Below are 22,782 nucleotides of genomic sequence, written 5' to 3' on the forward strand. Positions count from 1 at the left end.
GTCAAGTAATCCTTGAAATCCCCAAGAAGGTATTCGCCACCTCGATCAGATCAAATGGCCTTTATGCGTTTACCAAATTGATTCTCAACTTCAGTCATAAACTCTTTGAACTTTTCAAAAGTTTCAGACTTTCGTTTCATTAGGTACACATAATCAAATCTAGAGTAATCATCAGTGAAGGTAATGAAATACTCATAGCCACCTCTTGCGTAGATTGACATAGGACCACATACATCTGAATGTACTAGTTTTAGCAACTCTTAGGCTCTTCTACCTTTTGCATTAAAAGGTCGTTTGGTCATTTTACCCTCCAAACAAGATTCACAAACTGAAAAACCATCAAAGTCCATGAGCCCTAAGAGTCCATCTTTGATAAGTCTTTGAATTCTGTTTGAATTAATATGACCCAAACGTAAGTGCCAAAGATATGCATCACTTGTAGAAGGAAACTTTCTCTTTAAGGATTTTACATGAGAGTTATTATCTAATTCAGAATTGTATAATTCATGCTTATCATAAGTTAAAATATAAAGACCATCTACAATAATGCCAGAACAGATAAACATTTTATCCTTCTTTATTATAACATTGTCTTTTAGGATAACATAATATCCATGTTTACCTAAATAAGTTGCAGAATTTAAATTCCTACGAACATTAGGTACATACAAACAGTCTTCCAATATTAAAAATCTAGATTCAAAAGATAAATTAAACACTTCAATAGCTACAACTAGAATCCTGCTCCCATCAGCCAAGGTAAGAAACATTTCTCCTTCATTCAGCTTTCTGGTCTCCTGAAACCCTTGCAAAGATTTGCAGATATGATTAGTACAACCTAAATCGACATACCAGGAATCTATGGGATTTTGTACTAAACATGTTTCAAGAAGGAATGTACTTTTCATACCTTTATTCTTGGCAGCCTTAAATATTGGACAATTCCTCTTTCAATGCCCTTTCTCACCACAATGAAAAGACTTTCTTATGGTTTTCTTTCCTTTGTTTGCAACTCCTAAGGTAACTTGTTTACCATCTTTCTTGGTGAAGTCCTTCTTCTTTTTACCCTTACCTTTCGACTTAGGTTGAGAAGTAGAAGTTTCAGCCATATTGGCATCAACATCAGAAGTACCAAGGATGCCTTTCGCCGCTACTAACTCATTCATTAATTCAAACAATGAATAAACATTTTTGTTCATATTATAGTTAAGTCTGAATTCCTTGAATGATTCTGGTAATGACTGGAGTATCATATTCACTTAGGATTCTCCATCAATATCGGCATTTAAAACTTCCGATATATTCATATTAGAGATCATACTAAGACAATGCTCCCTCACTGAATTAGCTTCAGCCATCTTGGTATTATAAATCTGCCTCATAGTTTCTAGCCTTGCCTAACGACCTTGCTCACCAAACATCTCCTTCAGACTTAGCATTATGTCTGAAGCTAGTTCTACATCCTGCATTTGATACTGTAGAACATTGGAAATAGATGCTAGGATATAGCACTTAGCCATCTCATTAGATTTCTGTCAAGGATCATATCGTTGTTTTTCCTCAAGAAGAGCATCTAATGATAGAAAGCTAGGACATGGTTGAGTAAGCACATATTTGTGCTCTTCAGCAGTAAGAACAATGTCCAAATTTCTTTTCCAGTCAACATAGTTGGATCCAGACAATTTGTTTTAATTAAGAATAGCAACAAGTGGGCTAAATGATGCCATGATTTTAAATCTGAAAATAACAAACATGAATATAATTAGTAAACTAGACATTGTCAATTTAGCATATAAACATATATTATGGAATCTTAATAAAACGATAATATAAAATATGCAACGACAACCCAATCTTATGTTCAATATCCCTCAGAATAGAGTGAATATTAAATACTATGATTGATTGAGAACTATTCTCATTATAAGTGTTATCATAATAACTCTTATCTAATACTAATAATATACCCTTCGTACATTTAGCCTCTAAGTAAAAATAGTAAGAACTCAGCATAGATGATATTATAATACTTAGTCTAGTATATACCATTGTCTAGAATCATGTGTAGCCACATTTAATCTCCCTTAACAGGTTTATTTTGTAGTACCATGATACAAAACACCCTCCGCATGGATTGCAAAACTCAAGGCTAAAACAAGGCGTTTGATCAAACCACTATAAACCAGGTAGTTCAATCTTGTAGCACCATGAAATAAATACTCTTCGCATGGAATGCTAAGCTCGAAGCAAAGACAAAGTATATATTTCATACTACTATGAACAGATAATGAAAGCCATGAGATGCAACCCTTGTATCTCTCTCCCACTAGATATTTTAAATTAAAAGTTTTTAAGATCAAGAACCATAATAATGCTAGAAACCCTTGAAAAACATAATCCTAATCTCATTAGGAATAAATTTCATTAAAGGATTTTAATAGGAAACTAAAATACTTTAATTCTAGCATTAATATATACTATTTGATCATAAATATAAATCACTAGACTAACATCTACATGTTAATCATTCAAGAATGAAAGCTATTCATTCAAACATGTACGTTAAGCAAAAATCAATAACAATTGGCAATATTAATTATAAAGCATTATAATAAACTCATGCCAAGAGATACATTTATATGCAATCGGTGCAAAACAAGGTGCACGTATATGAAAGTTATATACCAGTTACATTCATATGCCATGATTCATATATATATATATTAGTCATCTAGAAGGGTATGGAACTTCATTCTATATATCTCATATATAAATCATCCAAGCGGTGCAAAGCAAGGTGCACTAACCAAGTGCAATAAATGAATTCAACTGTGGGCCTTGAAAGCTTGGTAAACAATCTACAGATGATAAGCAATCAAAGTTAAATTGTCTATTATAGCCAATCGGTGCAAGAAAGTCCAAGTGGTGCAATGAATCGGTTCACGCACATGATAGTTATTGGAATAACTATATTCAAACCATAAACTTCACGCACATGAAGGCTAAGACACAGCACCCAACTAAAGCCAAGATGTCCATTCAAAGAAAGTAGTTATTGTCCATTGACAATCACTACTCTCAAGGGTAGTTATAGAGGGAAAATTTGGGAAACAGTACAGGATGGAAAAAAATTTAGGACGAAAGCATGCGTTCAAACTTAATTAGTAAGTTGGACTCTTTTTGGAAGTCGAGTTTAGTATACTCGACTTCTTACTAAAAATATTTCTGACGTGGATTAAAAAAAGAGGAAAAAAGCCAGGTGGAATTCTATAAAAGCGAGTAACTGGTACTCGACTTATGAAGTCGAGTACAGTGTACTTGACTTATGAATAAACAGTTAACCGTAGTAAAACTACTAAAAACGAGTACCAGATACTCGACTTCCAAAAAAGTCGAGTATCCTGTACTCGACTTCCACTGCGGTTAAAATTTGTTTTTTTGTCTTCTAATCCGAGTATCGTATACTCGATTTGCCTTCTCTCTACGCCGTTCCTCTCTCTCTCCGGCGTCTCTCTCTGTATACGCCGTAACTGTCTCTCTCTCCGGCGTCTCTCTCTTTCTACGCCGTAACTCTCTCTCTCCGGCGTCTCTCTCTCCGGCGTCTCTCTCTTTATACGCCGTAACTGTCTCTCTCTCCGGTGTCTCTCTCTTCCTACGCCGTCGTTTTCTCCATCCATCATCAACCAGCAGGTTTGTTTTCTCTCTCTCTCTCTAATGTGATTTGTTTCTCTTTATTTATTGGCTGAAATGGGTTTTGATTTGGTTTTTAGGTTTAGTGATTTGGAGATTTGGGTTTAGTTTTTATTTGTTCTTGTTATGCATCTGAATCGTCTAATTATTTATTTTCTATGAATTTAATCTGCCCAAATATAATCAACCAAATCATGATTTACCTATATAATCAACCAAATCATGTTTGTGTACATTGCTATCTGGAATGATTCAATTTTTGTAGCTTTCTCAAACAAACTAGAAGTTTTCAGACTTGTCAATTACTCAAAACAACAGAAGCACCGACTTAAAACTTCGATACATACTTGTTTTTATTTTATTTGTTCTTGTTATGCCTCTGAATCTTCTAATTATTTCTTTCTCCCTCTTCCACCTATATAATCTGCCCAAATCATGATTACTTTTCTATGAGTTTAATAGTATCTTAGTTACTTTGTGTAGATAGTGCTCTTGAATGTTAGTTGTTTCTTATGTGCTAATGGTTGACTGAAATATGTTAGGACTAATTCAATTTTTGTGTTGGTGGGCAAACGAATGTGGCAGTTCAAGCCAAGTCATTTGTATTGTTTCCCTTGATTAATATTGTTCTAGTAGAGCATAGCTCCTCTTTATCCATGTTCTGCTTGAGCTTGACTTTTTTGATCTCCTTTTCTTGTTATGCCTTATGACACATAAACTTTTTGCAGTATGACGATAGATCCTGGACCTATTGATCGTAGTGTATTGACGGAACAAGTTAAACATCGATCTGAGTTACTGTGGAACCCTGGGGGACATGTAATTGCATGAGTTTTATGTAACTATGCATTCATGTCACAACTCTAATTAGCCATAAATACTAAATATTTGCATACGTTTTTCATCTATTGTTATAATATTTGTAGGATCCTCCTGGCACACTGGATTGTCGAAGTCGCCATGAAGAATTGAGACTTCAAGATCCTATGGTAGATGATCGTGTCCTTGCCATTGTGAGGTTACTTGGTCTAGAGGGTTTGCACTTGGTCCCATCCATACAGCTTGACCATGCACTGATCACTTCATTTGTAGAGTGATGGCGCCCAGAGACCCATACATTCCACCTACCACATGGTGAGATGACGATCACATTGCAAGATGTGGAAGTTATCATGGGGTTGCCCATTGAGGGTGAGGCAATGGTTGGGCCTTCTAAAAGAATTTGGGAAGACGTGTGTGCTGAAATGCTTGGAATTCAAATTCCAAATGGCCCTCAAACTGTGCTAAAAGGTCAAAGGATTCTAATACCCGCACTTGTTGAAAGAATCAGACAACCACTGCCTCCGAATGCCAATGAGATTCAAGTTCATCAGTATGCTCGTTGTTATATACTAGCCCTACTAGGAGATATGGTTTTTCTTGACAAGTCCGGAGATAGGGTCCATCTCATGTGGTTAAAGTTCATGCAGAACCTTCGTAATCCACGCAAGTATAGTTGGGGTAGTGCAGCCTTATCATGGTTGTATAGGCAGCTGTGCAATGCAACCGACAAGAAGGCAAAGCAGATTGGCGGACCACTGATTTTGGTCCAATTGTGGATATATGTTAGGTTCCCACATATGTCCCCTCAGATGGTGCCCCAACCCGAGGGTGTTTATGGTCCACCACTACCACCAATTCCTCTTGCTATGAAGTAAGTATCTATTGCATAATTAGTAAAACTCATGTATTATGCCACATTTTTATACGTAAACAGATGATGCTAATGACCATGCAATGTTACTTGCTTGTAGGTGGACATGGGCGATGTGTACAAAGAATGCTCCCACGCACGTGCTTTCCGCATATCGCAATCAAATTGCCACGACACGGCCCGACCAGATATAATATTTATACATCCATAACATCTTATGTCCTTCAAAAAGTTTTTCATTGCCAACTATTGTGGTACTTGTTATGCAAATTATGGGAATAGACTGAATGTGTTTGCTTTACTTGGTGGCTTTTGTAGGTTAAGTGGGAGCCATACGGAAATGACTTGAGCCACCTTCCTCCTAGTTTTAGCATTGAGGGAAGTAACGTATGGAGGTCAACCGTTCCACTTATATGTTTTTGGCTTGTAGAGTTCCACCTACCCGATCGTGTCCTGCGACAGTTTAGGCTAAAGCAGGAACAACCCACAGATGCTAATACCAATCATGCTTTGCACAAAATAGATGCGAGGGGCAAGGTAGAGAAAAATTGGTCAGTGGAACATGCAGTCCATATTCAGAAGTGGAATGATCGTGACGAATACGTTTGTAATGCACCCAGGATGGAGGAGATGATGTCACGTCATCATCCATATATGGTGTGGTATCGTAGAATCACTCGACTGTATATCGACCGCACTAGTGCTAAGATGGACATTTTGGTAATGTGCATTAATTACTTTTTCACTTATATGTTATGTTTGATGTTATGTATGTGTTGTACTTAATATATGCCCGTGATTTAATGACAGCTTGCAACCCAACTGGCTATCCTCAACTGGTTCAACGAAGAATCTTATGAATATAAGTTCATTAAGAAGGCCCTTGAGGATGTGGATGAGGTTGATCGTATCGAGGTGCCAGCCAATGATGAAGCAGCAAACCGATCGAAATACCGGATGTAGGGCCCGCACGAGCTTAGCTGCTCCAATGACACGTTATCGACCTGCCCCTACCCCTCCTTTGGCCACTGTGACTCCTGTTCCACCTGTGTCCACCCCTGAGGACACAACCAGCCCTCCCATGCCACCCATCCCTCCCATTGACACTGGATCTCACTCGCTATTTACCCATGCTGAATTTGAGTCCTCCCCACACACCACCACCGTTGACCACCACTCACCCATGGCCCCGTCCTATAGCTCCCCCCAGATAGTTATACCCACCCCTAGCCTTCAAACACCCCACGTTGAGCTTATGTCTACCAGCCCAAGTCAGACACAATCACCTCCTACCTCCTCTACCTTGATACATGTTCCACAAGCCACGCATCCACATGAAAGTGACATTGAGCAGGGGCAAGGTGACCAAGCTGAGCAGCCACAGGATGCAAACGCTGACGCTCCACCCAAACGGAAATCGACTCGCGCCATCCAACCAAAGAGATGCGGCACAGGTTCCCACCTGGTATTCCAAGTGGTTTACTCTGTTTTTGTAATTCCATATATTTTTTGGGTTTCTTTGTGCATGAATTTGTTTGTTTGTGACAGCTTAAAATATAACATTATGAGCAGGTAACAGAGCATGTTCCGGCCAAACAATACACCAGACGCAACCAGAAAAGAAGTAAACGAGGGGATGGTGCATCATGACTATTGGAATCCTATAAGGGCTGCTGCAGTCTTGGAATCCTATGCAGCTAACCCTTTGTGAGTTCTGATTTTATAGCCAATTTGTTTTTTCTTCTTAGCTAGACTTCTTATGGTTATAAGTCTGAGTTTTGCTTGATTTTTTGCTTTACAAAACTTGCAATTTTGTTGGGTATATCTGATATGTAACCTTAGGTATTTTTTCTGTCATTTTGATTATTTATTACTTATTTAACTTTATTATCTGCTATCTATAATTCTGTAAATTTTCAGAACAAATGAGTATAGAATTACTCCTAGGCATGTTGATCTCTAAGTTGTTTTAGCACAATCGTTGATGCAGTAGATGACACCACAGTTTTGAAACCCAGAGCATTCAAAGAACTAAAAAAGATAGAGGTTCAAGGTTTTTGGACTGGTGGATTATTGAGTTTGCTAAGACTGTTTGTTACTTTCTCTGCTTGCTAAGAAAAATTCTGTTAGTTAATTGGATTACTAAAGGAGAAAGATTGACATTAATAAATGACTTAAACAAAAGGTAAACGGTATGACTTTTGAGAGGCAGCTGAGTAGTGTATTTGACTTGAGAAATTGGAGGGAGAGAATGTGTAAAGGAGAAAGATTTCCATCAATGAATGAGTTTAAACAATGTAAATGGTATGAACAGAGGTTTCCAATATCAATTAGTAATGAAAACTGTAAACTATCTCAATCAAATTCATTTTGTAAACTGTAAACCAGCAAAAATTATGTAGTTTATCAAAAATTATTTTATAATATGAGCAGTGTTGTGGTTGTGTGAGATAAAAGATTTGTGAGAACTTGAAAGAGTAGGGAACTTGAAAGATTTGTGAAGCTGAGTAGTTTGGTGAAGCTGAGTAGGGAAAGATTTGTGACAATCCCAGCTCACAGGCCAGCTGAGTAGTTTGGTGAAGCTGAATTTTACTGGTAATAAGGTATCTAGTTTGGTTCCATTAAGTTTAGGGAACTTGAAAGAGCTGACCCACTTAGATTTGAGGTCTAATGAGCTAAATGGTGAACTTCCTGCATCTTTCTGGTCAGGTTGATGGGATGCTCTCCAATTCCATGTCCTAGAAGATTGAAACTATGAACTTGAGTACTAATTTCAATCTCAAAGCTAACACCTTTACTACATTAGCAGCTTTTCAGCTATAGGCACTAACTCAAATATTCCCAATGGTGGTTTGTTCAGTGCATTTGTTTTCTCTTACCTAGTTTGTGTGTGTATATATATAAGATGCTATATCGTACTAATCTTGATTTGGCTGTATATTGTGGTTTATGCAGGCCGCACTGCAATGATAGGCCGCACTGTTGATGATAGCTTGACTGGGGTGGGCAAGCAGGACCAAATGGGCATCTTCTTTTGTAAAACTGTACTGTTCAATCAGCAACCTTCGTTGCTTATCAAAAAATAGCATGTTCTTGTCTATTTCATGTTATTGTAGTTACTCTGTTTTAGTGAAGAATGTTGACCTTAATTTCACATCCTTGTAATTTAGTCTTTTGATTTATTAGTTCTTGTGCCTTTCTAGTTACAAGTTTCTACTTTTCTTAAATTCTCTGAACATGTTTTCTTTTGAATTGAGTCTGAAAAGATCATGGTGGCACTGTGTAATCATCTAAACAAGCTTACATGTAGCAGGCTTCTTAGTTCTTGCATTACAAATATCAGCTTCATCATCACACAGGTCTGAGCCAAACTTATGTTTCTAATAAAGTATTGTTTTATTTTTTTTTTAAAAAGCAAAGGGTCTGAGCCTAAGTTATTTATCTAGTTATCTAGTATTTTCTATTGCCATCAAGAAAGAGTGCCTTTTTCCATTAAAAAGCTGCTGCCACTTAACCAATCAGTCATTGAAGATGACAAAGACCCTCTAATATCTCTATCCTAAACATCCATTTTTGGAACAACTTCATAATCAAAAATTAAAAATTAAATACTGTATTTGAAATTCAGTCTAGAGGTTACTGACAGTCTAATTCCAGAATTTAAACAAACAAAACACTTAATAACAGTCCTCTTGCTGGTCATCCATTTTTTTTGCTGGTCATGCTGATTCAGTGCTCTTGCAGTCTTGATTTTTCTGGACTAGTAAATATTGACTCTCCATTGTTAAAGAGACTAGGGTGTGCAAGATCAGCAGTAGTCAAAATTTCGGCTTCGATGAGAAATGTTTACCTCCATTGCCGCACCTTTATAAACCAATGAAAAGAAATCAGATAAAGACAAGTCACATAAGCTTCAAAGGTAATAGGATATGAAAAACAACAAAGAATATTTTGATCTTGCAAAGCCAACCATCTAATTTAGAGTGCATTTCCAGCTATGGAAAGAAACAGTTGAGTATATTTTGCTCCTTCACAGTTTGAGGCTGGATTTACAAGCTTGGCACATACTCCTGCAGATATCCAGAAAACAATGGCAGCTGCTGAGAAGGTTTTACAGCAGATTTAGAGTGGCAATTCCTGTATCTATAGTCTATGATTTACCTTCCCATTTTTTCCCCTCTAGCATAATTACTGTTTTGCATGAGGATTGAGAGTGTTGTAGTTAATTTTCTTTAATGAGAACATGCATTTCTACTTATTAATGTAATCTAATTTTCTACTTGTGGGAAGGGTATTTGGAATCACCCATCTGTGTGTATGTGTTTGTTTATGTTGTGGTTATAGTTGGGGTGCTTGGCCACTTGTGTTCTTGATGCTGCTTTGTGTCTGAATCTTCCGTTTTGATGTCCATAAGTTGGAGCTGTATGGTGCAGAGAAGAGGTAGTACCAAGATAATTCACATATTAGAAATTAGGATACCTATGTAGAATATATATATAATGCTGTGGTTTTGTCTTCATATTGATAATTTGCTCTAATATTTTTTAATGGGCCTGGCTGATAGCTATTATTAACAATCAGTATTTTGATGAGTATGTTTACACACCACATATATAGAAATGTGTTGAATATGTGTTGATCATGGATATTACTTATTAGTAAAATCTATCCAAGAACTACGAGAGAAAAAAGATGGTCTTGTTACAGTTGGCATTGGTGGTCCAAGCGGTTCTGGTAAAACAAGGTATACATGCTGTGTAATGCTTTAATATTTTATTCCCCTGCAGATTTGTGTAGAGTGAAAGCATTTTCTGCTTGTTTTATTGTGAATGGTTCTAATTTGTAACGTAAATCTAATGGTCCCTGAAGCTTAGCAGAAAAGGTGGCATCTGTTATTGGTTGTACAGTTGTATCCATGGAGAACTATCGTGATGGATTTGATGAAGGGAATGATCTGGATTCAATAGATTTCTTTATCAACATTCAATTTTGAAAGATGCAAAACTGGAACTTGCCGCTTAGTACACCCTGGTACTTTTTCACCTCTTTCTCTCAAGTGGTGTGTAAATAGAGTAATGGGTATATTTAACAGTTTATACAAAGTTTCATTAGGATATAAGAAGGGTATTACATGCATTTGTTGAAAATGGTTATTTTTTTAACCCTCTCTTTTCAAGTTTTATAGTTTTTAACAGCCAAGGTGAGACACAATAAATTAGTGCCCCAGCTGTAGCCTGCAACTTCTTAACATCGTTTACTTAAAAAAAAAAAAAACTTGTTAACCTTGCACTATGTGCTGGACAATGTAGCACATATAGCAACTTCTATAAAAACCAGTCTTATTAACTTTAGAAATATTTTGCGTCTTTTTCGTTAAAGCAACGCAGCACGGCAGAATTCACGTGCCTGTTATGACCAAATAAACTCCATTCAGATATGGTATAACAGAATCTGAATTTGTTTTGAAAAATGCATTATATTCATTAATTATTACTACTAACTCTTTTTTGGGTTATACATACTTGTGCTACTTCTTTGCTGTCATAGAGGGAATTCTCAAGGGAATGAATAGAAGAGTGGGGTTTTTTAGGAGTATCTTGAGAATTCCTGAGATGGGTCATTGTTGGTTTAGTTGGGTTTTGGTTGTGTTGTTGGTGTTGTTGGGGGTTAGTGTGAAGGGGTACCCAGTTGAGGATCTGGTTGTGAAACTGCCTGGACAGCCTAAGGTTGAGTTTAGACAGTATGCTGGGTATGTTGATGTGGATGTCAAGGCAGGAAGGAGTCTGTTTTACTATTTTGTTGAGGCAGAGAGCCAACCTGACAAGAAGCCCCTAGCTCTGTGGCTCAATGGAGGTTGGTTTTGTTCTTTAACTTCTTATATATTATTGTATGTTCCTGTTCAATTGTGCTTGCACTTAACTTCCTCATCATATGATGTTTGTTACTTAAGTATTTAAGTGAGACTGTTCCTTCTACTTTGTCTCTTTTCATAATCTTGAACCTGTTACTTCATTGTACTTCTGGATCTTGTGCTTACTTACTTTCCCTTCCTATGTGGAAAGTTATTCTTCTCTTTTTTAACTCTTTTCAAGTTTTCTGTTTGTTTTTCCCTATGCCAAATTAAATTTTGTTCCCTCATCTGTGCTTCTTTTTTTTTTTTTTTTTTTTTGCCTTTTCCAAATAATTAGGTGCCCAAATTTGAGGACTCTTAAAGCATAAAATAAAAAAAAAAGATGTCCTGTTTAGAATTTAGAATTCAATTTAGCTTCTTTAAGGATGACACAGTGTGCCAATTGTCAGTCAAAAAAGCGAAGCAGAATATTTCCTTGGCAAATGTAAAACTTGGAATTTGACAACAGGCACTTCATCTCTAATCTTTTGGTGAATACATAACATTTAAACCTTTTTAAATGTAAAATCTATGTTTTAGATTCAGACATTTAGCAACTCAATTTTGATTGATCCTAGGGAATGGAACTCTACTAAATTACTATTTGCTGGTTCTCTTGTTAGTTTTAGAAGTGAGATGGGGAGAGCACTAATTTTGTTGTCCCTTGAGCTTGCAATTGAAGAGTCATGGGCTTGATTAATAAGGATGAGAAAGGATGTAAATTTTATTAGTACTAAATAAAATTCATTCGTTTACAGGGACAAAAAACTGAAACTATTTTTTAAGTCTGACACTTTTATACACAATTATTGATGTAATTTTCTCTGTTCAGGTCCAGGTTGTTCTTCTATTGGGGGAGGTGCCTTTACAGAGTTGGGTCCATTTTATCCTAGAGGTGATGGTCGAAGCCTTCGAAAAAATTCAATGTCATGGAGTAGAGGTAAGTCACTTAGCATATTATGTGGAACTTTGTTTTCATTTGGCTGGATCATGTAGTATGGACTAAAGTTCCCTTTGTTTAAAATTTTTAAATTGTGATACTAATGCATCCATCAAATTGTTCCTATTCTTTTCATTCTGTAGCATCAAATCTCCTTTTTGTTGAGTCACCGGCTGGAGTAGGATGGTCATACTCGAACACAAGTTCAGATTATACTTGGGGAGCTTCCTAACGATTACAACCAAAGACAAATGATCCATAAAATCAACTAATGAAGTAGGAAAACGCAAGAAAAAGGCCTAAAGATCAACCACAAATCTCTCCACACCTTCAAAAGTGTGACTATTATGTTCCATCCAAAGTATCCAGATAACACAATGAGAAGTCTCACAGCATTGTTCCTATGGCAATGACATGATTTGTGACAATGACATGATTTGGCTGTTACAATAGGTTCTATTTGTTTAATTTTAAAGAAGACTTTTGTAGTTTACTTAGCCTTTTTTTTTCTAAAATATTCTTTGTTATAGGTTATATTACGTTTTTTAGTTGAGCGAAATTTTGTTTATTCTGTTTGAAGTTGGCTAAAGATGAATTTGTGGTCATTCTTCTAGGTACAATGTAAATTATTGAACAAAGCTTTTAATTGTTTATTGTTTCTCAGTTTTTAGGAAACAATTAGTTCATCTACCAAAGGAAACCTAAGACTGATGGAAAAGAACAGCCACAATTAACAAAACTTGCAAATTTGCAGTAATCCATTTAACATGATCTGCCTTATAGGAACACGCTGCACATTACATTTAATGTAATTTTGTGGCTCCTCACAAACATAAACTTTTAATAGATAATGCAGTATTGTTTTATGGTAAGTAACAAATAACAACACAGTGCTACTTTATGAGGATATATGTGCAAAGATGTGAATGAAAAGAAATTGATTTTTTTCAAGATCATAGCTATTGATTTTAGTTGAATTGCATGCGTTGCTTACCTAGTTTGGAACATGGCTGCTTGTTGATGCGCGAATCACATTCGGACATCTCCTGCGGTTATGGCCCTCTTCGTGACACACTCCACATTTCGGCTTGGGTTGACTCTCCCTCCAATCCATCTCGTTTCTTATTCTTGTTGACGTAGGTCGACCTTTGTCTCGCAACATTTCAAGGTCAGGGTACAACTTTGGGCCGGCAACCTCCCGCCATAATGACTTATCCTTGGGCACACAAAACTCATGTGAATAGGTGGCAAGTCGCTTTTGTAAAGTATAACATGGGTCAATATACCTCATTGCATTGACATGTTCCCTGATACAAACTGCAATCACATGTGAACAAGGGATCTTATAGATTTCCCATTTGCCACAAGTACATGTGTTCTCCAGCAATCTTACTTCATGACTATGGTCTCCCCCATTAGAGCTGTGTGGATTATGTGTTGTGCAAACCTGATATACACCGTTCTGCTGGTTAAATGGCCTCACATAGTGTCTTGTCCCTTTTTCGTAATTTGCTTCATATTTCTCCATGGCATGCTTGCTGAACTTCTGACCATGTTGAATATCACCCAATATTTTAGTGCGCCGATCATTGAAATAGGCGACAAGTTTGCACTAAATGTAGTCAACCAATGCAGATATGGGTAGTCCACGTGCACCTTTTAGAACTCCATTGAAACACTCAGACATATTGGTAGTCATTGCCCCATAGCGGTGTCCACCATCATGTGACAGTGTCCACTTATCTAGACCCTCCTTCGTTAGATAGGAGTACGGCTTCTTTTTTGCTATATTGGGATTGGGATCCTTACTGAATTTGAGTTCACATTCCTTAAGGCAATCCAATATTTTTTCAAGTTTGCGATCTTGATGCTCGTATCCTGCTTTCAAGGCCAAAGACTTTAAGAATTTGTCATTAAATTGGGTGTTGAAGTTGCTGGCCACATGTCTAATGCAATATCTATGATATACCGAAACATAATTATTGGGCCACTGGGCAATGGATGATATTATACCTTTATGTCGGTCTGATATTATGCAAATGCCACCACATCCCGTATTGCAGTCCGCAAGCATTCTAAAAACCATCCCCAACTGGCCCCCGTCTCTTCATCCACAACCGCAAAGGCAAGCGGAAAAATCTCATTATTAGCATCGGTAGCCATTGCAATCAACAACTTTCCTTTATATTTTCCATAAAGATGAGTTCCATCAATACTAATCACTGGCCTACAATGTGCGAATCCAGCAATGGAAGGAGCAAAAGCCCAGAACACATACTTGAATATAATAGTACCCGGTATGTCCCCGTTGATCGACCGAAACTTTACTTGTGTACCTGGATCGCTATCCTTATATGCCAACAACAACTTCTGCAACTTTTGGTACGACTCTTCCCAATTCCCATGTATGTTTGCAATAGCCTTTTGTTTCGCATCCCATATCTTGTAGTATGATATATCGTGGTTAAACCTTTCCTTCATCAGATTTTGGAGATCCTTTATTTTGCTGGTGTGATCGTCAAGTATATATTTATGCAGTTCTTTGGCAAGAAAATTCGAATCCATCATTCTGCCATCTTTGTTTACCCCAACTGATGGACAAGTGTGAGGACCGCCAAATACTTTGACAGCCCATAATCCGTTAAGCTTCGGTTGCGAGAATGCTCGGACTTTCCATGCACATGACTCATTTGCACACTTCATACAAAATCTTTTCTAGTTGGACCACTCAGTTATATAATTCTTGTTGTTATCCAGAGAGTAAACTATTAATGCCTGTTTCACAGCCTCTTTATTAGGGAAAATCAACCCTTTGCTAAAATTCATTCCCCGCCCCCAACTTGATGAAAATGATATCTCAACACTTGAAGGATCAATAACATTATCCCAAGTGTTTGCATGGAATGACAGGCCATGAGCTTCATATGTAGGGACTGTAGCATGATCACCATCGCCTATATCATCTTGAAACTCTATAGCATCATCATCATGATCATCCACGACATCATCACAGACATTGTCAACATTTTCATAGTTTATAGTATTCTCGTGAAAGTCATCTCTCCCAATCATCTCTTCATACTCATCTCTACCATGATCAACATCATCTCTGTCTTCGTCTTCACCTTCCCCCCCTAGAGATTGAAGAAGTTCTTGTTGATAACTAGATCTGCAAGCCTCCATTGGAGTTGGTGTCTCTTGACATGGTAGTGTATAACCCTCAACTATAGTGGACGGGGTAAGAGTCAGATGACTATCTGCATGTAATGATTGGAATTCTTCCCCGCCACCACCCTCCAAAGTTGTTTGTTGCACATCTTCACCGCCAACTTCTATACGAGGCTCCACACTTATATACAACTCAGCAGCTTTTAATTGGGGCGTAGAGTTTATCCTGTCAAACATAATCTTAACATGCTTGTCTCCTTTTATTTCAATAGGTGTGAAGACAATACGGTCACTGAACACTGCAAGAGGAGCACGATATGTAATTTTTATGTCCTGCAACCGACGGTCCAAATTCAGCTCTTTCATAATTTTCTTTTTCAACTTCTTCAAATTGATCTCCCGCCGTTTTTTTAGCTGAATAATTTCTAACTTTGTACCAGGCCCTTCATATGTCACTCCATAAGTCACATCATTGCAGACCTCCCCACCATAATATAGATATAAATCAACCGAACTCATTACAAGATATAACACCTTTATTCGATATGAACTACAAATATTGCCTCAAGGAAAATATAAAGATAACATGGTCGCTAACATTAAAAAAAATTTTAAACAACTATAAACAAATTTTTAAAAAATTAATACGTTACACCTTACAACTAATAAGAGAAGTTCGTGTTTCTTGAATCACTATAATTTACAATGTTTTATTAAGAGAGCTGAAAATTTTCTTTGCTGGGATCAAAAAAAAAAAAACAGCACATCATTATAATATAACAGCCCATCAAGTTCATGTTTCTTGAATCACTATAATTTACAATGTAATATTAAGAGAGGTGAAACTTTTCTTTGCTGGGATCAAAAAAAAAAAAAAAAAAAAACAGCACATCATAATAATATAACAGCCCATCAAGTTCATGTTTCTTGAATCACTATAATTTACAATGTTTTATTAAGAGAGCTGAAAATTTTCTTTGCTGGGATCAAAAAAAAAAAAACAGCACATCATTATAATATAACAACCCATCAAGTTCATGTTTCTTGAATCACTATAATTTACAATGTAATATTAAGAGAGGTGAAACTTTTCTTTGCTGGGATCAAAAAAACAAAAAAACAAAAAAACAGCACATCATAATAATATTACAGCCCATCAAATTCATGTTTCTTGAATCACTATAACATAGCTGAAACTTTTCTTTGCTGGGATCAAAAAAAAAAAAAAATACAGCACCTCATACTAATATAACAACCCATCATAATAATAAACTACCATTAAAAACAACACATCATCAACTGAAAAAGTTAGTAATTTATTATAATAAAAAAATTTGAACAAGGTTGAATAACCAGGTATAACAAAAAAAAAAATATATATATATATATTTAAAATGTTTGAATAATTTACCTCCCTTATTGAAGAAGAAGAAGAAAACAACCTTTTTAATTTGTAGAATGTGATGTGTGGTGAAAGGGAGAAATTTGGACGTGGGAGAGAGCTGGGAGAAGTGAGAGTTGTGGGAGAAGTGAGAGTAAAGGATTAAGAGTCATCAGACTAATAATCTGAGGCAGTTGAGGTAGTTGCAGAATTAATTGGAAATCGAGTACAGTATACTCGATTTCCATTTAAAATTTTTTACCGTCACTGGTGGGATTAATGCCCAGAAGTCGAGTACATGGTACTCGACTTTAACTAAAAATCGAGTACCCTATACTCGACTTTAACTGAAAGTCGAGTACCCTGTACTCGATTTTATGTGTTCATGGCACCCTTAAAATGCAGTTCTCGGGGTATTTTTTGCGCATTTTTTGCGCCCTTGAAGTCGAGTTCACTATAATCGACTTATAAAAGTCGAGTATTTTAAACTCGACTTCAACGGGGTCTTTTTTTACCTTTTTAATCCACGTCAGACAGAGAAAACATGTGTGAAGTTACCCGGAAGTCGAGTATACTAAACTCGACTTCCAAAAAGAGTCCAACTTACTAATTAAGTTTGAACGCATGCTTTCGTCCTAAAATTTTTCCCTACCTGTACTGTTTCCCAAATTTTGCCTAGTTATAGACCATGCTTTGACCGATATACCATTTTTATTTAAGAAACTTTATGCTAAAATTTGAAACACAAAGATAATGGTTTTCTTAAATTCTAAAACCTAATCACATGTTATACAAACATGATATGAAAACCTAGCTCTGATACCAATTGTTGGAAAATCTGATCTTGCATTAACAAACATGGATCTATTTCATTCATGATTGATAACATGCACTATGTAAATTTTAGAATTTAAGAACAAGATAGCGTACCTTGGTTTGGTAAAATCCAAAACAAAATATTAGAAGTACTTAGGAACACTTTTAATCTTCACTCCAATTCCACTTTACGCCCAAGAAGTGTAGTCTCTCAATCAATTTTCAAGAGAGAATAATCGAGTGGCTTCACTCACACATACACACCATTTGACAATGATGTCTCTCTTTCTCTTATAAAAAATTCTGTATGTTTCTCCCTCTATAACTAACTGATTATCTAATTGGGATGGCATTTTCGGCCTTTCCAATTGGGTTTTAGTGTGTGGCTTGGAGTGAGACCAAAAGGGACCAATAAGACACTAGCTCCAATGGGCATTAGGGCTTTTCTGTCAACTCTTGACAAGTCCAAAATTACCATTAATTATATTTAATATCACTATATAAATATAATTGCACTCTAGGTCTTATTAATAAATTATATCCCAAGACTTTATTATACATGCAACCCCTTCATAAAATATTCGTAGTAATACAAAGTCATGAATGTAGACTGCCACTTTGAAAATTACTACATTTTAATTCTTGAGTACCCAGTTTAATCATTTAAGTTATTCATCATATATTTATGAAATCCAATTTCAAAAATTTATACTTTAATATCTCCTTACTAAAGTGGTTAGGCCTAACACTCTGAATAACCAAACCCATTAAACTTATCTCAAGGGAATATTTTATATCTCCGTTAAGAGAATATGAATTCCTTCTTGAAAATATATGTTCCATCAACACTAAATGTGGTTACCCAACATACTGAGATTTTGATCGTAACTTTAGATCTCACTCCTAATATATCAAAGCAACCTACACCTCATAATCATGTCCACTATTCTCTTAGGATTAAGAATTCATGCAAATAGAAGTCGTGAGATTTGTTATTCATTTAACAGTCGTTAGGAGAATAATAAATCTCACAGCGGTCCAGTTCAATATGTCTTAACTCTTAAAACATATCAACATACCAACTAGAAGTTTCCACTTTCATGATCAAGACAAATCATCTTAGTTGATATATAGTCTTTGCAGATGAAATGCCCAATTTCATCAACGACTACGAACTATAATTCTGAGTTTACAAAAAATTTATGATTTATATCTTCTGTGATTTTTCACATAAATCACATACTATGCATCTCATGGACTATATGATAATGTCCAAATAATCATGTTACCATTATTTTAGATATTAATAAAACAACTTTATTAATCATAACATTAAGTCATACATAATGTCATACATAGTATCATACAATGTGATTTAAGAGCACACATCCTAACATATTCAACATTCAACGTAGTAGTTATAACCACCACGCATCATTGACGTGATGGTCACTCCATAAGATTGGGGTTTAAAGGTCAAGGCTCAAATTTCTAGGAAGATATTTCGCATATATATACACTTAAATTAGGTTAAAATAGGATTTCTATCTCAAATATTAAATATATATATATATATATATATATATATATATATATAAAGTTATTGTAAGGACAAGTTTTGAATTCAAAGCCCAAAAGTGAAAAGGACTAAGGGTCCAAAGAGCCAAAAACAATGAATTTGTAGAGAGTAGGTTAGAAACTGAACTCCAATGAGTTGGACTGTAATCACAGTAGGCCAAAAGATACTGGAAAGCATGAATAAACAGTTTTGTGCAAAGAAAATTATCATCGGCAAAGTCCAAGGATGGTAGTTCTTATATATTTCTCTTAGACTTAAACACAGTTAGAGTTCTTGATTGTACAGTGATTTTTCCACAGGTTATCTGATGATCCTCTTGTAATGGGAATTTCCTTCTTTATATTCCCCTTCATCACTTCATCTCAGCCCTCAATGTGTAGATCAGATTGCTGGCTTTGATACTTGTCCCATCAGCACTTTCTTGAAGTCTTTATGGGTAGCTGTAAGGCTAGAGGTTACTATTCAGGTATCACCTCCACATTAATGCAGCCAGAAAGTTAGTTGCAGAGCATTCAATGCGGTGGTAGTAGTTTTTTTTTAAAATATTTCTTATCACTCCTTTGTCTTATCCCCATCTGATGCTTATCCTTACCAACATGATCGTCTGGTGCCTTATTCTTGACAAGAGGTTGGACTTTTGACCTCTACCCTACTTAGCTGGAGAGGTGTTTCTCCTCGGACTACACTCCCAACCACTTATGATCAGACTTCTTCCATGGACTCTTAACTTATATGCCCTCATTAGTATCTACGTGTTCTCGGATGACTTGATGTCATCAAACACGACCCACAACCCAATATCCATTTGTGAACCCTTTATCCTTACAGTTATTATAAGAAGAAAAAACTATTAATTAAAGATGAGAAAATATAATTGAACAAAAACATATGTAACAATGTAAAAGGAACACAACACGTACATTCAAATTGTTATTATAAAACTAAGATTAAAAACACTCTACACAACAATCAAATAGGGTATTTACTTGATGCAACCACAATTTTTAGGACCCAATTTTCATTATATAGCATATAACTTTTTTTTGGGTACATTTTATCAATTGAAGGGTAAAAACTTAGACATTTGAGAAAATTTCATTTTTTCAGCCCAATTTAAACAAAATGCATATAAGAGGGGAAAATTGGAACTTGGATCTCATTTCACCATTTCATTTTTTAAAAAATAAAAAGTAAATTACTTTTCAGATCTTAAAGTTTTAGATATATTTTATTTAAATCTTAAACTTTTAAAATATTTTATTTAAACTTCAATGTTTTTTAAAATTTTTTTTTTTTTTAGAATGTTTTAAAATGTTTATTTAAACCTTTAAATATCAATTTGTAAACCACAAGATATATCAAGGTTGCCCGACTTTTTAGAATTGCTTAAGGGGCAGAATTTGTAAACAAATGCAACGATTGATGAGGCGAAGTACTCTCATATCAATCAAATTGCTCCTTGCCTTAATGAAAGGAGCAAAGACATACTCATTTAATTATAACTTACAAGAACATAAAACAATAAATAATATTAGTACCACTCATTCTATAAATGCTATGTACACAAATTATTTTACAATATTTTTATAAATTATTGATGTGGTAAATTATAACTAGTTATCATCTGAGCCTATTACTAATATTACATTTTTACCTGAAGGGGAACAAAAATGAACATGACGGACCTACATGGTTGATATGACGACATAAGGATGACGGTTCATACTTAACATGGCCAAGGTGGACGGATCCAAAGTGGATGGATTGAGTATGATGCAGTGGTCATCCTTCCAGGATTGTTTCCAAGAACCTTAAATAGGATTCACGCTATATAAGTAGGGCTGATGTGGCCTGACTTGATCTCCACGTGACCATGTATAAGAAAAATTCTTGCATCACACGTTTAGCCTTGATCAAATGACTCCTATGAGGAAAAGAACTCTAGAAGGTATCCAAAAGGAAAGAGTTCCAATTCTAGAAGGAAAGGACTTCATGGTCAAGGCATGGATGCTAACTCTACACCACTATAAATACTCTAAAACCCTCATAAATTAAGGTACGCATTATTAACTCGACTCTGGTACTTTAAGGTCGTGAAAAACTCTAACTTGACCTTCGGAGGGTTTTTGGCCGACACCACACCGGTGCCCTCTGTTAGGTCTTCTCTTTTCGTTTTGCAGGTGCTGTTTCGATTTAGGAGTGTGTGCAGCTTACTGGTGATTTTTTCGGCATCATCAGTTGGCGCCGTCTGTGGGAAAGAAAATCAGTGCTGGGAGGTAATTAGCCTTTGCTCTATCCCTGAGACAAAAAGTTGCATGGTACTCACTCGATCGATGGCAACAACCAATAATCAAGGTGACGAACCGCACGTTACAGCTCTAGAAAGGCAAGTCCAAACGCTTGCGGCGGCGGTTGAGCGCCTAACCAAGCAGAATCATGATCTAGAAGAGCAACTGCGACAAATGAATGCACACCTAAGCGCACCAGAGGAAGACCAGGAAGGTGCTAGCGCGGATGGAAGGAACACGGAAGGGCCTGAGGGTAGCAACGCTCCGAGTAGACTGGAGCAGCAGGACACCAACCAACCATCCATCTCGGACACCTTACCAACTCACATAGCAGCTGAGATGCAAGAGATGAGGGAACGGATGGATGTGATGATGAACGCCCTCAGAGGTCGAATCTCCAACGACCTGGACGGCTTAGTCCATAGAACAGATTCGCCTTTCACAGTGCTCGTAAGTTCATGCCCCCTTCCCCCAAAATTTTACATGCCTCAGGTGGAGAATTACGATGGATCCAAGGACCCATTAGATCACTTGGAATCTTTCAAGACCCTAACGTATCTTCAAGGCGTACCGGATGAAATCATGTGTAGGACTTTTCCCACCACCTTGAAAGGACTTGCGAGGGAATGGTACAGTAGGCTGACGCCTAATTCCATCGGCACTTTTAAGAAATTAGGCGCACAGTTCGTATCACACTTTATCGGGAGTCACCGGTATAAGAAGTCTACCGCGTGTCTAATGAACATTAAACAACGAGAAAACAAGACTCTAAGATCATACATAGCCCGCTTTAACAAGGAAGCCCTCTCAATAGACGACGTAGATGATAAGATACTTGTAGCAGCATTCACAAACGGGCTGCGGAAGGGTAAGTTCCTGTTTTCTCTGTATAAGAATGACCTAAAGACTATGTCCGAAGTGTTTTACAGGGCAACAAAGTACATGAACGTAGAGGATGCCTTGCTGGCCCAAGAGGAAAAACATAGAAAAAGGGAAAGGCAAGAAGATACACGACCGGACAAGGGACGAAAAATGGCTAGAACTGGAGAGCGACGGGAAGATCGACGACCCAAACCGCCCACGGGAAGATTCACAAACTTCACCCCTCTCACAGCCCCAATCGACCAAGTGTTAATGCAGATCAAAGATGAAGGAACCCTGACGTTTCCTGGCAAGTTGAAAGGAGATCCGAACAAGAGGCCAAAAGATAGATACTGCCATTTTCATGGCGATCATGGCCACGATACGACGGACTATTATGACTTAAAATAGCAAATTGAAGCCCTCATTAGGCAAGGAAGGTTGCAGAGGTTTGTGAGGAAGGAAAGAACGGATCA

At 36.6% G+C, this 22,782-nt stretch overlaps 4 protein-coding genes across 4 annotated transcripts; 2 read left to right on the plus strand and 2 right to left on the minus strand.

Annotated features, from left to right (window-relative positions):
* Positions 1–4,829: 4,829 nt before the first annotated feature.
* On the plus strand, positions 4,830–6,346 carry LOC142628686 (serine/threonine-protein phosphatase 7 long form homolog). The gene is made up of 4 exons (XM_075802731.1): positions 4,830–5,383; positions 5,484–5,523; positions 5,702–6,103; positions 6,194–6,346. The coding sequence occupies exons 1-4, from the start codon at positions 4,830–4,832 to the stop codon at positions 6,344–6,346; spliced, it is 1,149 nt and encodes a 382-aa protein (XP_075658846.1).
* A 4,632-nt stretch (positions 6,347–10,978) lies between these two features.
* On the plus strand, positions 10,979–12,445 carry LOC142628687 (serine carboxypeptidase-like 42). Its single transcript, XM_075802732.1, has 3 exons — positions 10,979–11,236; positions 12,106–12,213; positions 12,357–12,445. Exons 1-3 carry the CDS (start codon positions 10,996–10,998, stop codon positions 12,443–12,445), a joined length of 438 nt encoding a protein of 145 aa, XP_075658847.1. The 5' UTR covers positions 10,979–10,995.
* A 762-nt stretch (positions 12,446–13,207) lies between these two features.
* LOC142628688 (uncharacterized) lies at positions 13,208–13,741 on the minus strand. Its single transcript, XM_075802733.1, has one exon. It carries the CDS (start codon positions 13,739–13,741, stop codon positions 13,208–13,210), a length of 534 nt encoding a protein of 177 aa, XP_075658848.1.
* A 503-nt stretch (positions 13,742–14,244) lies between these two features.
* Positions 14,245–14,778, minus strand: LOC142628689 (uncharacterized). Its single transcript, XM_075802734.1, has one exon. The coding sequence runs from the start codon at positions 14,776–14,778 to the stop codon at positions 14,245–14,247; it is 534 nt and encodes a 177-aa protein (XP_075658849.1).
* Between the last annotated feature and the right edge of the window lie 8,004 nt (positions 14,779–22,782).

The sequence above is a fragment of the Castanea sativa genome, chromosome 3, assembly GCF_040712315.1.
Source record: "Castanea sativa cultivar Marrone di Chiusa Pesio chromosome 3, ASM4071231v1".
Taxonomy (NCBI): domain Eukaryota; kingdom Viridiplantae; phylum Streptophyta; class Magnoliopsida; order Fagales; family Fagaceae; genus Castanea; species Castanea sativa.

Excerpts from the sequence above, each read along its gene's own strand:
- LOC142628688 (XM_075802733.1), bottom strand. The coding sequence starts at position 13,741 with ATGGAGAAATATGAAGCAAATTACGAAAAAGGGACAAGACACTATGTG.
- LOC142628687 (XM_075802732.1), top strand. The coding sequence starts at position 10,996 with ATGGGTCATTGTTGGTTTAGTTGGGTTTTGGTTGTGTTGTTGGTGTTG. Across the intron at positions 11,237-12,105 it reads AGCTCTGTGGCTCAATGGAG|GTCCAGGTTGTTCTTCTATT; the intron begins GTTGGTTTTGTT and ends TTCTCTGTTCAG. Across the intron at positions 12,214-12,356 it reads TTCAATGTCATGGAGTAGAG|CATCAAATCTCCTTTTTGTT; the intron begins GTAAGTCACTTA and ends TTCATTCTGTAG.
- LOC142628689 (XM_075802734.1), bottom strand. The coding sequence starts at position 14,778 with ATGGATTCGAATTTTCTTGCCAAAGAACTGCATAAATATATACTTGAC.
- LOC142628686 (XM_075802731.1), top strand. The coding sequence starts at position 4,830 with ATGACGATCACATTGCAAGATGTGGAAGTTATCATGGGGTTGCCCATT. Across the intron at positions 5,384-5,483 it reads CCAATTCCTCTTGCTATGAA|GTGGACATGGGCGATGTGTA; the intron begins GTAAGTATCTAT and ends ACTTGCTTGTAG. Across the intron at positions 5,524-5,701 it reads CAAAGAATGCTCCCACGCAC|GTTAAGTGGGAGCCATACGG; the intron begins GTGCTTTCCGCA and ends TGGCTTTTGTAG.